Source organism: Armigeres subalbatus, chromosome 1, assembly GCF_024139115.2.
Source record: "Armigeres subalbatus isolate Guangzhou_Male chromosome 1, GZ_Asu_2, whole genome shotgun sequence".
Lineage (NCBI taxonomy): Eukaryota > Metazoa > Arthropoda > Insecta > Diptera > Culicidae > Armigeres > Armigeres subalbatus.
Genome location: NC_085139.1, coordinates 82,118,666 through 82,141,619, shown reverse-complemented (window position 1 = coordinate 82,141,619; position 22,954 = coordinate 82,118,666). Strand labels below are relative to the sequence as shown.

Genomic DNA, 22,954 nt, shown 5'->3' with positions numbered 1-22,954 from the left:
GCTTCTATATTAGTTCGGTTATGGGCACCCTCATTTTATTGATAAATCATTCAATATCGTTTTACTTGTCCCTTAACTTATTTTTAATAACGTTTTAAGGCAGTTTTTATAATTAGTTTTTATTTTCGTTCTTTGGGCATGTCTAGTCATTATACACACACTTTTTGGAACAAAGCGTTGACCGATTTGCTTGCAACAAGTTGCATTCGACGCGGAATGCTTTCCCATTGTTTCCTATTGAAAATTGGTCAGATCGGACTATGGGATCAAAATTTATGGCCAAAATATTATTTTTTGAAATGAACGAGAAAGGCACTATTGCCGCTAGGGTGATTAATCAGGATTTTTTGACTGTGATGCATACCAATAAAACGTAAATCAATGAAAAATTAAAACCCATTTACCTAAAGTGCTATTTAGACCTTTCTTATGTGATTTTTTTCAACATCCTCCTTAATGCACCGAGGGAGGCATCATCACTGCTAGGTGAATTGATTTGAGCTTTTTAGCGTCTCCTGGCTTTTAGAATGAATAAACTATTCCTTGTCTTTAAATCTGGGTGGTTTTTATTCATGCTTCTTTATTTCTAGCTAAGTTTTCAAGGGTCCCCACAACCGAACCACGAAATCAAAATGTCCGAAAATGTCTAAATTGTCAATATTTTTTTCTAAATCGATGAAATCATATTAATTTCTTTGCTAGTAGTAAGGTTATAAGTTTAGCTTTCGACTGCTATGCAAATGTCGACATAAGATCAACCAGGGCCAAAGTTATGGACCAAACACAAAAGGGTGCCCACAACCGAACCTCCTCCCCTACTATTCCTTTCCAGTGCGCTCGTGTAGATGCAATCAGCTCTACATGGCTCTACTTTCAATTATCATAGAGCTGATTGGGATTTATATAAAACGTATATCTATAGGAATTTTGATGTTGATATTCCTCTCGATACCAAAAGTGATATTGATAATGATCTCGTATCTTTGACAAATTAGATTGCAATTCCTAAATGTGAAATTAAATTCTACTCCATTATTATTAACGATGCTCTTCGGCTTCTGATTCGCCTTAAAAATGTGAGGCGAAGGCAATACCAAAGAACACGCGATCCAGCGTTGAAAGTTATTTGGCGTGATTTGCAAAATGAAATTAAAAAACCCAGATTAATCCACCTAGCGTTGGTGGTGCCTTTCTCGCATTTAGTTAAGACACCAACCTTATATGGGGTTTAAATTGTCCGATGTACCATTTTCTTCATAACTTTTAAACGCAATGACCGATCGTTGTAAAATTCAATAGTGATCAACAAGGCTTTGTCCCCTGTCGAATGAAACTTGTTGCGAGAAAATCGGTTAAGGATTACTATACGAAAAGTTGTCTAATGTTTCTTATTGCTTTTGTGCACACACATACACACACATACACGCATACATACACACGGACAGGCAGACATGTGCTCAGCGAGGACGGAACCAGAAAGAGAGGAGCGCAAGGCGGCGTTCCGGGCAGCTAGAACCGCATTGAAACGGACAATCAAGATTAGCAAATCAGACCGCTAAAAGGAGCTATGCCGAGAAGCAGACGCCAATCCCTGGGGTGATGCGTACAGAATTGTGATGGCGAAGATCAAAGGCCCGTGGACGCCAGCTGAAATGTGTCCAGTAATGCTGAAGGAAATCGTGGAAGGTCTCTTCCCGAAACACGACCTGACTACGTAACCACCGACACCATACGGCGAAGATGCGGAAGCAATTGCCAAGGATCGACAAGTGTCCAATGACGAGCAGACAGAAGCAGCAAGGCACCTGAAAACGAAGAAAGCTCCCGATCCAGATGGAATACCAAACGTGGCTCTGAAAGCTGCGATCTTGGCATATCCGGATATGTTCAGAACAGTACTCCAGCGGTGCCTAGACGAGGGTAACTTTTCAGAAATGTGGAAGACCCAGAAGCTGGTGTTGCTGCCAAAACCTGGAAAGCCGCCGGGGAATCCGGCCTCGTATAGACCGATATGCCTGATAGATACATTTGGGAAGCTCCTGGAGAGGATCATCCTCAACAGGTTGACAAAGTGTATGGAGGGTGAGGGTGGACTGTCAATGATGCAGTTCGGATTCCGAAAAGGAGTATCAACTGTGGATGCAATCCGGACAGTACTCGAAAGTGCTGAGAAAGCGTCCAAACAGAAGCGAAGAGGAGATCGATACTGCGCAGTGGCTACGATAGACGTGAAGAACGCGTTCAACAGCGCCAGTTTTGAAGCAATTGCCGCAGCGCTGCACAGAATGCGGGTTCCCGGCTATCTGTGACATTCTGAAGAGCTACTTTCAGAGCAGAGTTCTGGTGTATGACACGAACGAAGGGCAAAAGTCGATGCATGTTACGGCGGGTGTTCTTTCCCCCCTTACTCGGCCCAAGCCTCTGGAACGGGATGTATGACTGAGTCCTGACACTGCAGCTGCCCAGGAAAGTGAGAATCGTGGGTTATGCGGACGACGTGTCACTAACAGTGTCAATAAGCGAGACACTCGAAGAAGTGGAGGCGTCTGTGACGGAGGCGATAACCACAATCGAGAGTTGGATGAATGGAGTCAAGCTACAGATAGCTCACCAAAAAACGGAGGTGCTATTAGTCAGCAACTGCAAAGCAATCCAACGGATGGAGATCGTAATCGGAGGGCATGAAATTACATCGAAACGGTCACTGAAGCACCTGGGAGTGATGATTGATGACCGGCTGAACTTCAACAGCCATGTCGACTACGCCTGTGAAAAGTCGGCGAAGGCAATGAACGCGATAACGAGGAGAATGCCAAACGTTGGCGGACCAAGAAGCAGCACGAGGCGTCTGCTATAGCTACACTCACAAAAAACTCCGCATTATATTCATGAGTTCACACATGGATTTTTGCAATAGGGGTGGAGAAATGGATTCCATATTTTCGACACATATATTCCATGGGCCCACATGCATTGCATGAGTGTTCACACATAGAGTAGAGTGGGGCAAGAGTGCGCGTGGGGTAAGAGTACGTTTTCGATTTTTTGAAGTAATAAAAAAAAGATAAACTAGCAGCACTGCATCAGTTTGACAGGTATTCTGGCCAACTATTATCATGTGTAATTGTAAACGATTTGAATAAACAACAAGGGAGATATGGAGTTAGATAACTTTTTGGCCATTTTGCTAAAAATAATTGGATTTCCGCAACTAGTATTTCATTACCATATATACGTTCAATCAGGTGAACATTATACCATTTCGATAACCAATTGTATAGAGTACTTTATGGTACAGAACACCAATCCGGTTGGTTTTCCAAGAAGTCAAAACCATTACTTGAATAATTTTTGGGACTGTGGGATAAAAGTACGCAGGAATCGGTGGGGCAAGAGTACGCATATGAATCTTCAATTTATGATGCCAAATCCGTATCTCCGGCCGAAATAAGACTTCTTCCAAAGCGTAAAGATCCACAACTAAGAAAAAAGGGACAGAATTTGAAATTATCACAAGTTTTTACGATAAGTTGAAGTAATTCAGTGTTAGAAAGGACTTAGCGAACAAAGCACTGAAGCGAAATAATGAAATTGTATTAGGACTTGTTGTACTAAGGACTAAACATAGTACGAAAACACAATTTCATTTAAATGATAATTTCATTTAATCAAAAGAAACATTCATAAATTACGCAACATTTAGCTGGGAGGGGTTGTGAGATGTGTGACGATCCATATAATTTTGAGAGGATTCATACAAATAGTGTAAGATAGGGGGGGAGGGGTAATGAGGGTAGCAAGAAGTCTAGGGTAGGCGCCAATCGCTCCAGGGGCGATGCCCTAGTCATCACGGCGGACGAGGCTAAGTACTCGGATGTTTTGAAGGCGATGAGGAGTGACGTCAAGCTCGGTGAACTCGGCGCCGACGTACGTCGAATAAGACGTACCCGGATGGGGGAGATGATACTCGAGCTGAAGCGGGGCGTCTCGCAAAAGGGCGCCGCCTACAAGAAGTTGGCGGAGGAGGTCCTAGGCGAGACGGTCAAGGTGAGGGCACTCACGACGGAGGTGAATCTAAGGGTTAAAGACCTGGACGAGATCACTGAAGTCGAAGAGCTCGTCACGGCACTGCGGCGACAGTGTGAAGTGGAGACGCCCACCGCAGCCGTTCGGCTACGGAAAGGTCCGGCAGGGACGCAGGTAGCATTGGTTCGGCTATCTGCAGCGGACGCCTCCAAGGTAGTCAAGTTAGGGAGCGTCAAGGTGGGATGGTCGGTATGCCCTGTGCGCATATACGAGCAACCCGAAGTTTGCTTCAAGTGCCTGGAACCGGGGCACAAGCAATGGGACTGCAAAGGCCCTGACAGAAGCAATCTCTGCCGACGCTGCAGATTGGAGGGACATAAGGCACAATGCTGCACGAACCCTCCCAATTGTTTGATTTGTTCCAGCAAAGATGTGAACAGCAAGCACCCCATGGGGGGCTCGATGTGCCCAGCGTTTAAGCGTGCTGCAAAATCAAAGTGCAGGTAAAGCAGCTGGCTTGCTCGGCTTCGCCCGAGTGTTTGGTTTGCGCAGGTTTAGAGGAAACGGCGGAACACGTGTTGTTCGTGTGCTCACGTTTTCGCGCAATGCGTGACCATATGCTTGCCACATGTGGTCTGGACACTACCCCGGACAACCTAGTTCGGAGGATGTGTAAAGACGAAGTTGGCTGGAACGCCGTTTTATCGGCTATCGCCCAAATCGTCTCGGAGCTACACAGAAGGTGGCGCGTGGACTCAAGGATGGCTAGTTCAGGCGCAAATAAGAGGTGGTCCAAGGGATCGGGGTCGGCTTCATGGGTCATACCGGTGGACATGCTCTGTGGTCGAACTCGATCCTTTTATCGAACAAGTGGCCGCGCGAAGAACAACATGGTATCGTCGCTTTCGCGGCGTCGGTCAACCGGGCGGGTTCCGAGCCCGAGGACGGAAAGGGGTCCTCGTCAAGGCTGGGGCAGGCGTGGGCCTCGCGACGGCAAGTCCCTCTGTGTGCTGGCGAATAGGCCCTATCGCAGAAAGGTCAATTTGGGGTGCACGCGGCATCATCATTCTTGATACCAGTCGTGCAGAGGGAAGCAGGCGCGAAGTCGACCCTGCCCACCTTCCGAGGACATAGGGCGACATAGGTAAGGCCACCTGGAAAGCCGGCAATGCGCTGGCACGATACCATGGTGTTCTTCTAAAAAGCGAGTCACGATGTTCGATGCTGCAAGGACACGCAGCTAACCTCGAGGGTGCGTCATGCACTGGCCCCTTTGAAGCATTACTTTCTGGTTGTACCGAAGGGACGATGGGCTTGGCGGCAATGGAAACGGTTTAGCTGGTCGGGGATGCAGCCCTGCCTCCCTCATTGGAGGTGGCCCCTAACCCAGCACTTTCTGGTCAACCCAGGATGTCTGTTGAGCAGATTCCCCCTCCATTGTTTAGGAAGAAAAAAAAAAAAAAAAGGGGGGGAGGGGTGATGAAATAGCCAAATTTTACGTTACGTGATTGGTGGACTTTCTTTAAGGAAAATGCCTTTGTATACGCCACGCGAAACGTGATATATATTTTTACCTCTGTATTTTTTGTATATTAAAAAAAACAATGGTTTTTCGTATGAAAGTGCATATTTTTAGGACCCCCTCCCCCTTTAAGAGTTACGCAATCTTTAAACATTCCCTAATATATTCTCATTAAACATCAATTAAATGTTATTAAATCTTATTTGTGTTAATATATACTTAAAGCACATGATTGAATAAATGCGTACTCTTACCCCACCCGATGCGCACTTTTACCCCACCGGTGGGGTAAGAGTGCATTTTCCACTTGTCTTGCAATAAGGGTTCTACTAAAATGAATCTCAACAATTTCAATATTTTTTCCACTGGGTAACATAAAGGAAGAGTATACGAATCATTGACACTGATTTGATATGCAGAAGCTTGCTTCATAAGGGCCACATGATCGATTGAAAACTAAGTGCGTACTCTTGCCCCACTCTACTCTACTATCCATGTGGGTCGCATGATATGCATATTTCAAAATACATGGATTTTTGCCATAAAGTATGTGTCGATTTTCCTGAGTGTAGTGTCTCGTCATCGATACTGCGGTATGGAGTTCCTGCTTGGGGGAAGGCACTGCAAACCAAGCGGAACCGTGAAAAACTAAAAAGTGTGTTCCGGCTGATGGCCATACGGGTTGCAAGCGCGTATAGAACAATATCGTCGGAGGCAGCATGCGTTATTGCCGGGATGTTACCCATCTGCATAGCACTGGAGGAAGATATCGAGTGTTATCAGCGGAGCGACACCAGAAACATAAGGAAGGTGGTGACAATCCGTTCGATGGCGAGATGGCAACAGGAGTGGGGCAGTACGGAGAAAGGAAGGTGGACCCACCTTCTTATGGCTTATGGAAAGCATGGCGAGGTAAACTTCCACCTGACGCAGTTCCTGTCGGGCCACGGATGCTTCAGGAAGTATCTGCATCGGTTCGGGCATGCCAACTCACCGTTCTGTCCGAACTGTGAGAACGTCGAAGAGACGCCGGAGCACGTGGTCTTCGTATGTCCAAGGTTTGAGGCACTACGAAGGGAAATAACCGGTTTAAGCTTGGAGAGCGTCGTTGAGGAAATGTGTCGAGAGGAAAGCACTTGGAATGCGGTCGACAGGGTAGTATCGCGCATATCATCTGTTTTGCCAAAGAAATGGCGCAACGACCAAAGAGAATCGGTACCTGGAGACATTCTTTTGTCGGGGACTACACTGAGTAGATCGCGACGAAATACCACCAGCGACGGGTAGTCAGGGCACCAGTGAACCGGACGCCCTGTTCCACCGGAATCGCTGGACTGACCTTGGCACCCGGCTGGTTCGCTTCGGTGTGGCAGAAACTCCTTCGCCGGGGGATTCTCTGTCGGAGTAGGCTAGATCCGCCCTCGAGGACTAGACCGAGTAGAACGCGAAGAATTAATTGTTTAAAGTCGTCGAGACACCAACCACTTCAAAGTGGAGGCCAAGGAGAGGTGCTTAACAGCACAACAGGCCGACTTCTCCGAAGTAAAGCAGATTGGTAGTACCGGAGAAGTGCAGGCATCGACACAGAAAGATTTGATGATAAGCTCGAATAAGCTCGTAGTAGAAGACGCATTTTGCGGTCCCGGGGAGGAGCAAGATAGCAAAGCTAGGAAAGGAGGTTTTTCCCTCATTGAGGTTTTTCCTCCCATCACAGTGAAAGCAAGTTTCCATAAAAACAAGGATTACCTAATTAGGGTGGGTGTACCAATTGTCGCCATACATAAGAACAACTATTTTTTAAAAAATAAGTAAAAGACATGTGGGTGAACTTTATATATCAAGCGAAAGGTTTTAATTCCTGCTCCTTAGAACAGCTGTGAAAACCACAATAAAATTTGTTATAATCATCAAAATTGATTAATCCATAATAGGAACGCATGCACCAGTTATGGCACTATTCTTAATTTTGGTTCCTTATTTGGCAAATCCCATTGTTTTCTTATGGGACTGGCCAAATAGGAACCACTAGTGCGACAACTGGTGCAAAGGACGTCAAAAATTAAGCAAAATCAATTTTTACAATTATGCTTTGCTTGTTGTGGAGGAGATCAAAGGTTTTATCGAATCATATGAATACGCTTTATCGATATGAACTTGGTTTGCGGTGATTTGATTGGCCATTTGGCATATAAAGCACTAGTGCGACAACTGGTGCTATAGCCACAACTGGTACACCTAGCCTATAGGTAACAAATTAGTTGTACGAGAAAGGCAAAAACGTTTCGTTATTCTGAGAAATTACAACTTTGAGGATAATGTTTCAAAGTTGGATCCCAGTTCGAAACCCGTAGGTCTCACTAGTTCAATTGAGGACCAGGTTACACGGAACTTCGAAGACATTCTCAATCAAGAGAATGTTTTTGACCCTTCGTTGGGAACTAGTTTGGATGAAGTGAGATCTATTACTAAAAAAATAAAAAATATGAAAGCCCCGGGTGAGGAGGGCCCTATATGATGAATATGAATATAACGATTCTTACTCGAAAACGACGGAAACTCATATGGGACTGATATGCGATCATAAGCCGCAAAGTATCATTCAATAGTTGTCGTGTTCCATTATGTATTGTATGTTTTATCTATTGGCAATTTCTCAACTGTTTTTCATGGCGTAAATCAAACCATCATAATGAATTGAACTAAAAATCTGTGTTTTATTCGATTATTTAAAATATATGTACAATGAAAACAACGCAATACTTACTATCTAATGAGATTTCTGAAAATGTAGAACGGAATCAAAATTATACAATGTATTGTTATTAGGGACAACTGGCGTAATATGCGCCCCTGGGGTAAAATGACCTTTTGGCATTTTTAGCGATGTTCCTGGAATATTTTCAAAGATGTTCACTACCGGATAGGTAATTCGAGATCCGAACTACATGTGCTGTAGTAAATACCCTGGAAAAACTATCGACAATGTACTCAAAAATCCCAAAGGGTCGCTTTGCCCCGGGGGTGCATACTACCCCAGTTTCCCCTACATCCGAAGCAGACTCATGAACAGCACAGATCACACTTCAAAACCCAACATAAATACTACGCGTTTGACTTATCCATACTATTAGTTTGATACTGATACCATGAGACGATGCGGTGGAAAAACTGGCCATTTTTTTCGCTCTCTTTTAATTGCAATGTAAGTTTATGGGCATTTACATCCTAAGCTCTTCACTTGGTGGGATCCAAAGTACGTTCCACCTCTTATACCTCCGATAGTGAATTTTTATGATTCAATAAATATTCTTCAGTTATGTCAATGAAATATATCGCTTATCCTATACATAGTTCATTTTATTTTATCATTATAGGGATTTTTATTGATTGATTCTGCAGTCCTACTCTTGATTAAAACAACCATGTGTTTGAATCGGTTTATAACTTAGATATTCTATGATTCAGTTATATTCATATAAACATTTACTTTTATATCTTCGGTACCACTTCTCGTTAAACCGTTCGTTTTCTAAAATATAGTTATTTAAATGCTCTGATAGATTTTTGTGTCAAATCTTAACACTAGTGAAAAATTAATACGCATCCCTATTCTCTTATCTAGTACTGCATGCTGGCCTCATTTTTCTCTTTGATTGATCACCTGTGATTAACGTTTTAGGAAATTTTCTCACTCTATACATATTTAGAAATATCTAAATCAAGAAACTTGGAAATCGATTTAGGTCACAGTTTTTGGGTAGATATATCCTAATAATGCGTTCTAAAATTAAGAAGTTCGCAGAGACGAAATTGTAATCCAATTTGACTAGTTCGATTGTTGGAAAGTAATTAGCTATACGATATTTCCTCACTCTGGCTGAAATCCGTGTTCTTATCTCGATCGCTGATCACTGATCGATCCTACATACTTCTGGCACTGAATGTATAATGTACACATTTGCCCCGAATGAGATGTTTCCTAGACAGATTTGTTTTTATCACTTGATTTTCGGAGAACCCACTTGGTATCGCGATTATGTTGAAATCCAAATTTTTGTCGTAAATTCGATTGAACTATGGGGTGGCTATGAATGTATGGAAAGTGTCCTTCAAAATAAAAAACATTAGAGTCAATAATATGCCAAGTGGGCTTCCGTCGACATTTTAGGTTCCACATTTAGACCATAGTAACATTTCGTCGCTTCTTGTTATCGGTTCCGCTGTTGGGTATGCCTCCGTTGCTGTTGATAGAGTTCACGGATCCATTGTTGGACTGCTGTCCGTAGACGTAGTTGGTGGAGTTTCCGCTGCTTGTCGTCGTATAGATGGGGAGCGGTGGCACCGGAGGTGTACTTTCATTGATGTGGTTGTTGTTCAAGAGGGACATCTGATCGTGCTGTGAATGTGGTTGGGTGGTGTAGAACTGCTGAGGCACGTTGTTATCTACCAAATCATCGATAAGAGTCGACTGTGGAAGGTGGGGATGGTGTGGGTCGTGTTCCTGGAGCAGCTGCGAGGCGGACCACGATTCGTATGGGCTAAGAGTTCGACCACCCGGGATCATCGGGTTCGGATTGTAGGTTCGGGTTAGTGTGGTGTTGTTTGACGCCGTGGAAATAATACTGACGGCGCAATTATTGTTATGGTTGGTAGGGACGATAAATGACTGGGTATCGATGATATGCTGCTGTTGTTTGAGCTCTTCAATAAGTTGCTGCTCCATGGGGTGCGTTGGTCCCATAGTACTGTAGCGTTTCTTCGACAACATCATGTCATCGTCAATGTTGTAAATAGTCGGGATACCCACGGTTTGGTGGTCGTTGAGATTCATGTCATAGGACACGGACGTTGGAATATGCGGTTGATGGTTTGGAGATGACGATGAAGATGTGGTAGAGTTCGATGAAGGAGAAGATGCGTTTGCGGTGGTAGTTACGATGACATTGTGGCTGGATGACTTATGATCACTTTTAAAGGGTTTGATTGGTTTCTTCTGCTCGTCATCGTGATTGTTGTGACGTTTCTTAACGACACAGAAGTAGCAGTACACGAGGATAAGTGCTAACAGCAAGATAACTCCGGCGATTATCGGCAGCAGCAACTCCAGCCCTAGGTCCATGGTCTTAGCGATCCTTGGAATTATATCCATGCTATCGTCGCTATGCTTGTTGATACCATCATAAGAGTTCCATATAGGATCGTAACTTTCTGTACCACTGGAGCTCGATGATGGATACAGAGTAGTTGGCTTAGGTTTGGGAACGAATACTCTAACATAGTTCGATATCGGACCCGGTTCAGCGTCTTTCGTCACCTTCGAATACGGACGTATAGCAAAATATAAAATTTGACCAATCAGATGCTGTTCATGGGTTATGTTCATAGTGAAAGTGCTGTCATCTCCGATAGAATACGTCAATGGGTTGTCATGATGCCACAGAACAGCAGCCGTATCAAAGTTGTCTACGATATCCTTGATGGTGGTCGCATACTTCACCTCGTATCGAGCAACTGTTTTCCCGCCCATGTCTGGTGAAGTCCAACTAAGACGTACACGCATTCCTTCGACATCGGCACTCAGATCACTGATTCGCCCCACCAGTTTGCGATTGTCTTCGTTCAACTGCTCCTGTGCTACGAATACCGTCATCGGTTGCAGTGTTCGCTGGAACGCAGTCAAAGGCTGCTTCAATGGGATCGCAATGGAGCTTCCGCAACATCTTGCTGACTTTGAGCCGCTGGCTGTAAATGATAATGAGAGAAAAATAAATAAATTTCCAGATACAACTCTTGAATTTCTTGACAAAAAACATACCTCCGTAATTTTCAGACAACGAATACGCTGTGTTCCCATTGTCGCTGACGGTAACCTCAAACTGGTATGCTCCGGACCCTCCAAACTCCTCTGCGTTGAAATACCTCGAGTAGACGCCGTCCCCCTTGGTTATATCAGGATCACCGGCTCCGGTATCCAAGAGCTTCAGCTTCTCGCGACACTCGTGAATCATCCCAGTTCCGGCCTGGCACACTTTATCCGGTCTGGTGACTGTGACCTCTACCAGTGCCGAAATCACCGGCAGATCACCCTTCTTTACCTCGGTGTAGATGATTGGAGGCCCACCGGATTTGCTTTGATGAATCCAGGAGCGAGCCTGGATCACCGGAGCGTACTTGGATCGTGGCGTGGCAATGACCTGGACGTAGTGCGGCTGCGGATTTCCATTGAAGCGATCGATTGTGTACGTCCAGGTTCCAGTTTCGTTCAGTACGGCAGAGATCATTAGCTGCTTCACGAGGGATCGTGCATCGCTTCGCGCCGTGTAGACATTGCCGTTCGGGCTGATCAGTTTGAGGTTCGTGATCAAGGGGTTCTCCGGGTTGTGAATGTAGACAAAAAAGTTAGCCGGTGGTCCCATGAATGAGTCCAGCATGAAACTGCCGGTTACCGTGCGGCTGGTTCGCTTGGAGATTTGATTGGAATCGTCGATCACGTCCACGAGTTCTTTTCGGTAGATTTCTATCGGGAGGTCGTTTGCGTTGCCTTCGTAGTACAGTTTACCGATGTTGAAGAGGACGTTGGTCAGTTCGAAGTAGGTGGTCAGGTAGGTCTTTTCGCCATTGTATTTGCACTCGAAGACGGAGAAAGCGGATCCCCCGGTGCCGTGGGCTAGGTCATCTAGCGGTTGTCGTCGGATGACGTTCGGATAGTTTATGGTGGTGATGCGGATTCTATTCGTTCTGGCAGCGTTGGCCAGAGGCTTATAGTCGATCGAGAAATCCATCCCGGGGGCTACAACCAGGATGATCGAATTCGCAGGTCCACTGATGCGGGTTCGTTCGTTAAGCATGCTGATGGCATCGGATATGGCACAGGTTAGGCAGGCTGGTTGTCGGGAATCACTTGGGGAGTACGGGATAAATGACGCGACGAGATCTTTGTTCTCCTGTATGTGTAAGGAAGAGATTTGAAGTATTTTTTCGGTGGCAGTGTCATTGGCAAGAACCATTCCGACTTCGGTATTGCTGGGTAGGTCGTAAACGACCCATTTGCGGATAGCCGAGCGGAGGAAACTCCACGACTCACGAAGCTGCATGTCCAGCGTTTCATCGATTATGATGACGTAACGGGTTGATTTGCGTGTCTTATAACTAAATTTGGGCGCTGTGTTGATGATCACGGAGGGGTTCACGGCGACATGACTTTCGGAAACAAAGTCAGGGTGTTTAAGAATGACGTCCAAGGTGCTTCGACGATCACACATTTGGTTGTGTTTAGACGGCGCATATCGATTGTGAGTACCCTCGTCGCAAAACATAGACACGCTAGGGGCTTCTGCAGCAAACATAATGCTTGTGCGAGCGTTGCGATCGAGGATGTCACTGATGTTGTATGGGACAGGCGGTGAAGTTGGACTACCGCACAGCCCATGGTCGTTCACCGGAGCGTCCGAGCATCCTGTCAGTTTGATCTCATGGTCGTCGTTGATGTAGCACCTTGGATAGACTAGGTCCTTATCATATCCGATTTCATCGAATACCCCATATCGATACTTGGCCCATTCGCGTATGAACTCACGTCCTATAGTGTCCCTACCCAAGATCTCCGAATCAATGTAGATTTGTTCACCGGGTTCTCCACACCCCGCATGCTGCTCGGTCCAGATGAGTGGGTCGGCCTTGGTGTGTGATTTTATAGTCACGTCTGATCGCTCGCCACTGGACGACGTTCGCGACTGATTGTACGGGATACATGTGTTTGGCCATTGGGCGGGAAGTACAACCGATATTTCGCCAAAGTACACTCGGCTATCCAGCGCCGAGAAGAGGTACTGCGAGGCAGATGTTAGCATAATCTGGAAAAAAAGGAAAACAAAACAAGAAAGAAAGTAATTAGTTGAGCGGTTTCTCACGCTTCCCCTCGAATCGTCCGAGCCCCACTAGAGTACAACTGCTGTTAATTGAAAATCTTCAAGAGATAGAAAGGGATAGCGAAAGACTTTGGCGGTGGCCCATCAACAACGAGGAAATTGATTTCGTAAGAGAACTCCGTCGAGTGGCTTCACCCCCTTGGATGCTCGTATCGGGTTTGAGTGTGAGAAATGATTGATTTTCGAATTAGAGATCTATCAAACCCGCGAGAGGGCGGATCGCGTGTTACTTGGCGAAAAAAAAAACGATTAAGCGACGAACTCGCTGAAACGAGGGAACTTGATGGATGGAAGTACGTGGGTTGATGAATAATTGAATAAGCTGCATTTATGCATTAGTTTTCATCGTTCGTTTTGGGCCGACTTTCAATGAAGAGACAAATCGTGCGCGGTTTGTTGATTATTAACGGTTGGCTTGAGCTGATTTTAATTGTGCGAAATTCCGCGTAATTAGACGAAATTCCAAACAGATGATGGGCAAATAAGATTGCCGGCTAATTGAGCGGCGTTAATGATCTGTGTCCATATTGAAACGAGATGAGATGATGTGTCTATTTGTTGGATGCCGCATTGTTATGAGAAACCTGGATCGGACTGTCTTCATCAGAAGCAGCTGGATCAAAATTTGGGACAAGATCAAGATGAGGTCACTTTTTGGCTTGTAAGATATGCTATTAGCGCAGATCAGACAGTGATGCCCTGTGAGAGATGATTAAATAGCCTTATTATGGGTGCTGTGCGTTCACTTCGAAGCCGAACACGCATGCCACGGCAAAGAAACTGGTTTCCTCAGGCTGAAGTTCGTTTTCTCGAGCAAAAGGCCAAATAAACGTGTACTTTTTTAAGGGACCGGGACCGAGTACCTAATTGGCGTAAGCGTGGCTTACGGCGGCAGGTGGCACACGTTTGCGTTCGCCGATTTCGATAATGCAGGGGTCTGATTTTTTTAGTTGCCGAAGAGGACTCGCACATGGTTCGAGCAGGTTCCACTTTCTTCCGGTGTGCTATGTAATTTTTGGAAGGTGGCAGCTGGAGCTTTGAAGAAGGAAACTGCTTCATATGGCTGCATATGGAATGTTGTGTAACTTGTTCGAACAGCTTGAATCTAAATGATGAATTCAGAAACAAACACTAATAGCAATTTGCTTGCAGCCGAATTTGTGTTCTTTTGATATTCTTTGACAGTTATTTAAATATAGAGATGATCGAACATTAAATCTGTCAACTGGAAATGGTGTTTTTCAATTGCCTAAAGTCTATCCATCATGGAGCTCTTTTCAATTGTCTAAATAACAAAATTAGAGATTTATCATTATCACATTTAGTGTAAAACTGGCATAAGTCTAGTGAGCTCAAAATGATGGATTGGATTCTCGCTTTCTCATCGCAGCATATACTCTGATTGGAATATTAGAGCTTCGAAAACAACGAATAATTAACCACCTGTCAAGTACGCAACGAATTAATTTTATCTAGAAAAGTAGAAAAATCCACACCGCCATGCTCGGAAGCTATGACGTGTGTGGCTGCGGGCCTCGTCTCCGGCAGGTACCTGATACCAACATATTTCTCGTTAACCCGAGTTGGCCGTTTTTCTGCTCAATCATCATAAATTCCCTCCCAGCGCAGACCGAAGGAATTGGTTCTGACGGCACGCAACATATAATCCATTCGGTTCCTATCACAGAACAGAGGTAGTCAACGGCAGTAGCTCCCATGTGTCAGGTTCAAGGGCCACGGCACCCAGACACGGCACGGCGGAGATCCACTTCAAAGTTCAACCACGTCCGCCCCGTTCCATGGTACGCCCGTCCCGCGTGAGGCCCGTCTGCTGAACCTTCCACAGTTCCACCGAGGTATTATATTTTCTGAAAGAAAATAAACAATCATTCTCGTTGCTCATCATCTGGGAAGCGCAGAGCGCGGCTCATCTCTTAACCACCTGTTGCTGTTCTTTGGGTTGCGCCTCTTGTGCTTTTGTTCGTGACCATAATGCGCCCGAGAGAGCAGCACCGCAAGAATAGAACAAACAAAACTCGCTTTGGGATTGCATCCAGGTCAGGTCAGGAGGTGGGAGACGTAGTTGACTGACGCGCCCGCTTGATCCATATGAGTGGAACAGGCTTCCAATCATGTACCGACATACATGCATCCCCCATATCGGGAAACGATCTGAGAATGGGTGAAGCAGAACGTTTTTCCCATTTTGGAAAACGTTCAACCGATCGATCCCTTTGCGGCTTGATAAGCGATTTATGATGATGACGGTGAGGCGGGTTTGTCGCCGTACAAAAAAAAATGCATCATTGCAACTACAGGTAAGCCTCAATATTTGGAAATTTTGAATGTTTCATAAAAAGCGGGGTGTTCTATTAATTCTAGACTGAAATAAAAGCTTCCCACGGAAATAAGATATTTAACATAGAACATTTGAAAAGGCGAATGAAACATCAGCATCAGGGTGGAAATAATTATCAAATTTGTATTCATAAAACAATCGGCAATTAAAAATTATATTTTTTATAACAATAATAAATAACAATTAAATCAAAACCCGTTAAATATAGTGCACTCTTCCGAACTAAATGTTCTGCTACAGTCTGTGACAATAGTCATTCTCGTCGTATGAAGAAAGCGAAAAAAATATAGTCTTCGTCATAACATTGCACAACGCGACACCTATTCGGTTTCTTCGCGCCGCATGTCTACCACAAAGATAATCGCGCAGCCAAAAGTTATGATGATTTCCGTCGTCACTTCTTCACACAATTGATTGTCCGTCATTATAGGCAGAGTGGTTAAAAACATAATGGCGTCTAAAATAAACAAGTAGTACGAACTTTGGTAACATAAATGTTCCGATGACATTTATAACATCATAACAAAGAATTAATAAACATCTTTGCATGGCAGCTGGTGCTTGAAGAAAAACGGTATGAAGTCTTCGTTCTTCGCTGTCGTCATGATGATTTAGTTGCACGACGAAAGCTGACTTCGTGCGCGTCATTGACGATGCGTAGATTAGCAATGAAGACAATACAACTCGTCGCTACTGTAGCTTTTCTTGCTGCGACGATGACTATTGCCCTGCCCTGGTTCTGTAACTCGATATTTTCCCTTACTGCATAAAATTTAAAGTCTCTTGAATCTAGAGTACTGCTTTCTCTTCATAATATCGACTTACTCGATATTCTCTAAGTTATTTTTTAATGCATTTTCACTTCGCTAACTCAATGTTGTCAGAATCAGCTCACATGCACGATATAGTTAGAAGTTAGAAAGGAAAAGTGATAGAAGTGAGCAATGAGAAGTGAGAAGCGAAAAGTCAGAAGGGAGATATAAGAACTTATAAGTGAGAAGTGAAAAATGAAAACTGAAAAGTGAAAAATGATAAGTGAGATGTGCGAAGTGAGGATTGAGAAATGAATAGTGAGAAGTGCAAATGAGAAGCGAGTAATGGGAAGAGAAGCGATATGTGCGAAGAAGTAAGAAGTAGTGAGAAGTGAGAAATGAGAAGGGAATAGTAAGAATAGAACAAGAAGTGAGAACTACAATAAGGTGTGAAACGCAACTTTCGGGCTGAATATAACATTGGCTCCCTTTTCATTTCTCTTTCCTTTCTTCTTTATTTCTACCTTTTTTTAACTTCTTATTTTTCTTGCTTTCTTCTTCTTTGCATTTTCCTTATTTCTTTATCTTTGTTTTCTAAACATTAACCCTCCTCCACCCATCACTCTTTTTGTAATGACTCTCACTCAGGGGAACCTGAGCATAGCGAATGTGTGTACAATAGATAGTAGAATCTATAGATGAGCGAAAGCATGGCTGAGACGGTTTTTTGACCGTGCACACTCGCATATGACGTCACAGCCCTTAACATTTCCATTGAAATCGTGACGTCATGCTCGTTTGGAGACACGTTTGACAGTTCGTTGGGAGACAGAGGATTTATCTTCGCTCATCCATATATTCCACTATAGTGTGTACCAAATTTGGTTGACATCGGTCAAGTGATTCAGAAGTAGTTAGCGAACATTCATACATACATACATTTTTTTTTATATATATAGAAAAAAAGAAAGAAGGTAGAAGAAGAAGATAGAAGATAGATTTTTACAAAAAAAAAATTAAAGGTGTAGTTAAATCTAGTTGTACGCACATGTGCCGTCCCAAGTAACATTTTGAATTCTATTTGGATTTATTCAAGTTTTATTGCAGTTTTATCAAGGATTCGCATAAACTGTAGAGTTTTATCATAGTTTTCATCTAGTCCAAGTTACCTCAAAGCTTAATTGTCTTATAATAGTTTTATGATATGCTCCAGGTCCATCTTAAGCTGTTTATTTTGATAAATTATGCAGCAAGAGCACTATATCCCAATTGAAACCAAATAGTTTTGAGAAAGTTTTATGGTACTCTTCATTAAGAAAGAACGATCTTGAAAATGCCATTATAAAACTTCCTTAAAACTATGTGGTTTTGAGTGGGAGAAAGTGCTCTTGTTGAAGAATACATCAAAACAAACAAAACATAATGTCAAATTGGACGCAAACAAGTGTATAAATTAAAATCAAGTAGATCAAAGGCAAAAATAATGTAAATTTATCCCATATATGGAAACTCCATTTGCTAGTTTGTTTTTGCAGTTTTCTTTCTATCGGATCAAATTTACCACCAGCTGCATCAGCTGTCTTGATCTTCCAATATCAGGCAGATTTCATATCCTCCCATTTATCATATAATTGATGAATTTTCTTTAAAGCTTAGCTTAGCTTAGCTTAGACTGACTGTACATATCAATGGTTGCTACTCCGTGATTGATATAATTGATGAATTTTCTTTAAAATACATTTTCTCGATTTTTTGGGCGTTCGTAATCATAACCAACTGGGTACAAAACACAGGCGAATTTCCAGTTTTCAACGAGCGGTTGAGCTACGCAACAAATACTAACAAGTTAAGTATTTACAAGATAGATTTTTGAAATCTTTAACATATTGTTGCAAAATCGCGACCAAAAATCATTATCGAACTATCAACTCTACTCGTATTTCGAAGCTGGTTTATTTTTTAATAAAGAAGTATTAACCATTTACTTTTTAATTAAAAATAACCCTATAGATGTTTAACTGGCAGGTAAATAAATAAGTTATATGCATTTCTTTTTCAGTTGAATTGCATGTTATTATATGACAATATTCGCAAAACGGATGATTTCGGCTCAATCTGTGTCGTTTTTTATTGCAATCATGCGTGCCCACTACTGAAATCATCACAAACATGGAAATCAAAACATTTTGCGCTCCAGTTATTTGTTCTCGATTGTTATTGATATAGATAGATAGGTATTATGAACCCGAGGAGCAGTAACCCTATTGAGTTTTCATTTAATTCAGCATTTTGTGCAGATATTTAGTTTAGTAAATATTTAACGGCGAACTCTTTCCAAATGAACGACTTGTTTTCGTTGGAATTGTAAACAACATGTTATAATGAAAGCACCAAACTTATAACGCTCTTCAATAAATCTTCTTAGTTTTGACCAGTACTAGTTAGTTTTATTCAGGACAAACTAAGCTTCGTCAAGATTGCGATAAATCTAGTACAATTTATCATGCTCCTGCATTAACCTAACAGGTTTTGTATGAGATAAAGTGGTTTTAATCCAATCTTATGATGGTTTTCGATAAAACTATTGAAATCATGGCGGATTATCGTCTGCGTCAAATTTCTGGATGGAAGCCATTTCTATATGAACGATGAAAACTATTTGTTTTAATTTTACATGCGTGAGTCATTTCATAGATTGGGGCATAAAACAAATATTGTTACATCTGCGAAATAAAAAGTAGAGCAAAAATTTTTTTTTTTGGGTATGTACAATTTTTTAAATAAAAATAGTTTTTCAAAATAATATTATATCTTGCAATATAAATAAGGCGCATTCAATATTTGTTACATTTATTCGGAAAAGCATCGACAAAGTGGTTGTGGCATGTGGAATTACACGATCACAATGCAATTAAGTTTTAATTTATCAACGTATCCATAATAATTTTCATCATTATGAGATACTGTTCGATTTGGTTCAGACAAAATTCAATATAAACAAGTATAAACATCAGCGGATCTAGATAACGAAAACACATGCTGTCAAATTCCTTAGTAATCCTAAAAGGGTTTTATGCTGATCTTTCATGCCATCATAAGCTCACTTTGATAAAACTAACAAGTTTTAAGCGAACCTTGGAAAATGGTCTTGAACACCTTCTCAAGAGTGGGCCTCTTTCGTCTTATAGTGGTTTTATGGCTGTCTTGAAGCAAGCTTGTAGGACAATTGGCTTTAAATGTGGTTTTAAGGCACAAGTCTACAAGTGTGCTTCAAGTGCATCATAAAATTAATTTTGCTACTTGGGGTAGGACTGCGTAACTATGTGTAATTAATTTCATTCGTGACTAGACTGAACTGCTCGATCTCGCTCAGGTTTTCTTTTCGATCTGTCAACCGTTTAGTTGATTGCAGCGTCGCACACTAGATCGATTTCAGTTCGAACTTGATGGCTTTCTTCAGAACTCATAAAAACGTTGCATTTTGACAATTTTCCAACTTTTCCCGCCGAATTAACCAGCTCCCAAATACAGAGAATCCCAAGACGAATCGATTAGTAAGAAAATCTTGCAAATTTGTCAACCCGCGTGTTATAATGCCTCCATTTTATATATAGGGAAGATTAGAAAAAGACCGTGTGACAGACCGCTAAAGCGTTAATAATCTCCTCGGTAGTGATTGCTTTACGCTTGGTATGCTCTGCAGTGGCGTAGCCAGAAAATTGGTCTGTGGGGGGGGGGGGTCTTCTGAACATTTTTTTTTCGCAAAGTATAGTACTAAAAATTTTGTCTTGGGGGGGGGGGGGGTGTTTATGCCCAAAACCACCCCCGTGGCTACGCCACTGATGCTCTGTATAATAGGGGTCTGGGTCATTTGGCATAAAGTCATTTGGCATAACGCCATTGGGCATAAGGTCATTTGGCATAAAGGCCATTTGGCATAATGGTCATTTGGCATAACGGACATTTGGCATAATTTTGAACTGTAAGAAAAGAGTGGGTCATTTGGCATAACGGACATTTGGCATAACTTCGAGCTGTGAAAGCGAAAGGGATATTTCATGTAATGTTTAGCGTAGATAAAGTAGGTCGAGGTTGTTTTCTGATAAATTTAGATTGATGGTAGACATTTTCCGGGAGAACTAAATAACAAAACGGCAGAATTACTTCCGAGAGAGGGATCACATCCATCAATGACTTATTCCGGCCACACGCCTACTTTTAAAGTAGGGATTACACCCACCATTGCTGCAATCCGAGCATGCACCGTAAGACCGGATCAAATCCACCATTGCCTTAATCCGGATAAGCGCCTAACTTCAAAAACTCAAGCAACACACTTGTCGTAGACGAGTTACTAAAACCTGAGAACTAAAACCAATCAAGTCACATATGAGTTATTGCAACCAAATCATTCTGAATTGTGCTTTTCGGGGAAGAGATCACATCTACCATTGATTTATTCCCGACAAGCGCCTACTTATAAAGAAGGAGTCACATCTACCATTGTAATAATCCGGGTAGGGCCTACTTTTAAAGAAGGGATCACGTCCACCATTGCATTGCCACCATTCAGGCCACACACCTATTTTTAAATAAGGGATTACATCCACCATTGCTTCAATCCGGACAAGCGCCTATTTTTGAAGAACAAATCAAATCCTCCATTGCCATAAACCGTGCAAGCGCCTATTTTAAAAGAAGGGATCACATCCACCATTGCCTCAATCCGGGCAAGCATCTTCTTTTAAAGAAGGAATCACATCAACCATTGCCATAATCCGGGCAAGTGCCTACTTTTAAAGAAGGGATCACATCCACCATTGCCTCAATCCGGGCAAGCGCCTTCTTTTAAAGAAGGAATCACATCCACCATTGTCATAATCCGGGCAAGCGCCTACTTTTAAAGAAGGGATCACATCCTCCATTGCCATAGTCCATGCAAGCGCCTACTTTTAAAGAAGGGATCGCATCCACCATGGCCTTAATCCGGGCATGCGCCTACTTTTAAAGAAGGGATCACTTCTACCATTGCCTCAATCCGGGCAAGCGCCTTATTTTGAAGAAGGAATCACATCCACCATTGTCATAATCCGGTCAAGCACCTAATTTTAAAGAAGGGATCACATCATCCATTGCCATAATCCATGCAAGCGCCTACATTTAAAGAAGGGATCGGATCCACCATGACCTTAATCCGGGCAAGCGCCTAGTTTTAAAGAAGGGATCACATCCTTCATTGCCATAATCCGGCAACACGCTTTCTTTTAAAGAGGGGATTATGTCCACCACTGCTCTAATCCGGGCATGCGCCTACTTTTGCATTGCATTGCATTGCAAAGGCATTCTTTCCACGAGAGCACAATGTCTTTTTTATATTGTTATCGACGGGTGTTATATTTACTATTCCGGGGTGTTTCCCGCACCACTCAGTCACCATTTAGCGAACGCAAAGAAAAATTATGCCAAATGTCCGTTATGCCAAAAGACCCTCACTTTTGACGTTGGTTACAATTATGCCAAATGACCGTTATGCCAAATGGCCTTTATGCCAAATGACCTTATGCCAAATGGCGTTATGCCAAATGACTTTATGCCAAATGACCCGCTCCCGTATAATAGGTGATTACGTTTTCCTGGAAGACATTTAGTTCGTCGTGGATTTCTTCGTTGATGGGCCCGGATATGCGCTTGAAGTCCTGGATTCACTGGATGTTGTCGTGCAGCACCTTCCGATAGCGTTTGGCTTCTCCTATACCGAGTCCATTTCCTTTCTTGCCACTGCCGTCAATTATGCCGCTCTTTCTACTGATCTGCCGTAATCTGAAAAGTGACGTATACGTTATTTTCCAAAAATCGTGTTAACGAGTTCTACTCATCGAGCTCTTTAACAGAAAAATGGAAAACATGCATGTTGTAAAATGGCTGTTACGTCACTTTTCCAGATTACGACAGTGATGGCTCATGCGCCGCCACGATGGTTAAAATTTTAATGAGAAAAAAAAATAGTGGTAGTAAAATTCATTTTTCTTTCCAAAATTCAAAAAAGGTCAACTGAATTAAGCGTGCACAAACCGAAAATGTCACAATGCCCAAAACTGTCAGAATTTCCAAAAATGTCAAATTCATGTTTACTACGGTGCATATGTATGGGGTTGACAGCTGCGCTATATCCCTGACATCAACACTTCCTTTCCCTCCCAAGTTACGGTGAAGATGGGCGTGGCCAGGAGTAGTAATCCTCATGCTTTTGTGATTTTTATCCTAGATTGAAATCAAGGACCACACCCACCTAGATTTCTGATAGCAATCTGGATAAGGATTTCAAAAGAAAAACATGAGTATCACTAGTGTCCAATCTACGAAGTAC

The 22,954-nt window shown here is 42.8% G+C and overlaps 1 protein-coding gene across 1 annotated transcript in view; it reads right to left on the bottom strand.

Annotated features, from left to right (window-relative positions):
• Nucleotides 1-8,238: 8,238 nt before the first annotated feature.
• Nucleotides 8,239-22,954, bottom strand: part of LOC134227548 (calcium-activated chloride channel regulator 1-like) — a 205,823-nt gene continuing 191,107 nt past the window's right edge. Inside the window, exons 2-3 of the mRNA XM_062709123.1 lie at nt 11,364-13,401; nt 8,239-11,290 (exon numbers count right to left, since the gene is read on the bottom strand). Of these exons, the coding sequence (XP_062565107.1) occupies nt 9,726-11,290; nt 11,364-13,401 (3,603 nt within the window). The 3' untranslated portion in view covers nt 8,239-9,725. The remainder of the gene's footprint in view (nt 11,291-11,363; nt 13,402-22,954) is intronic.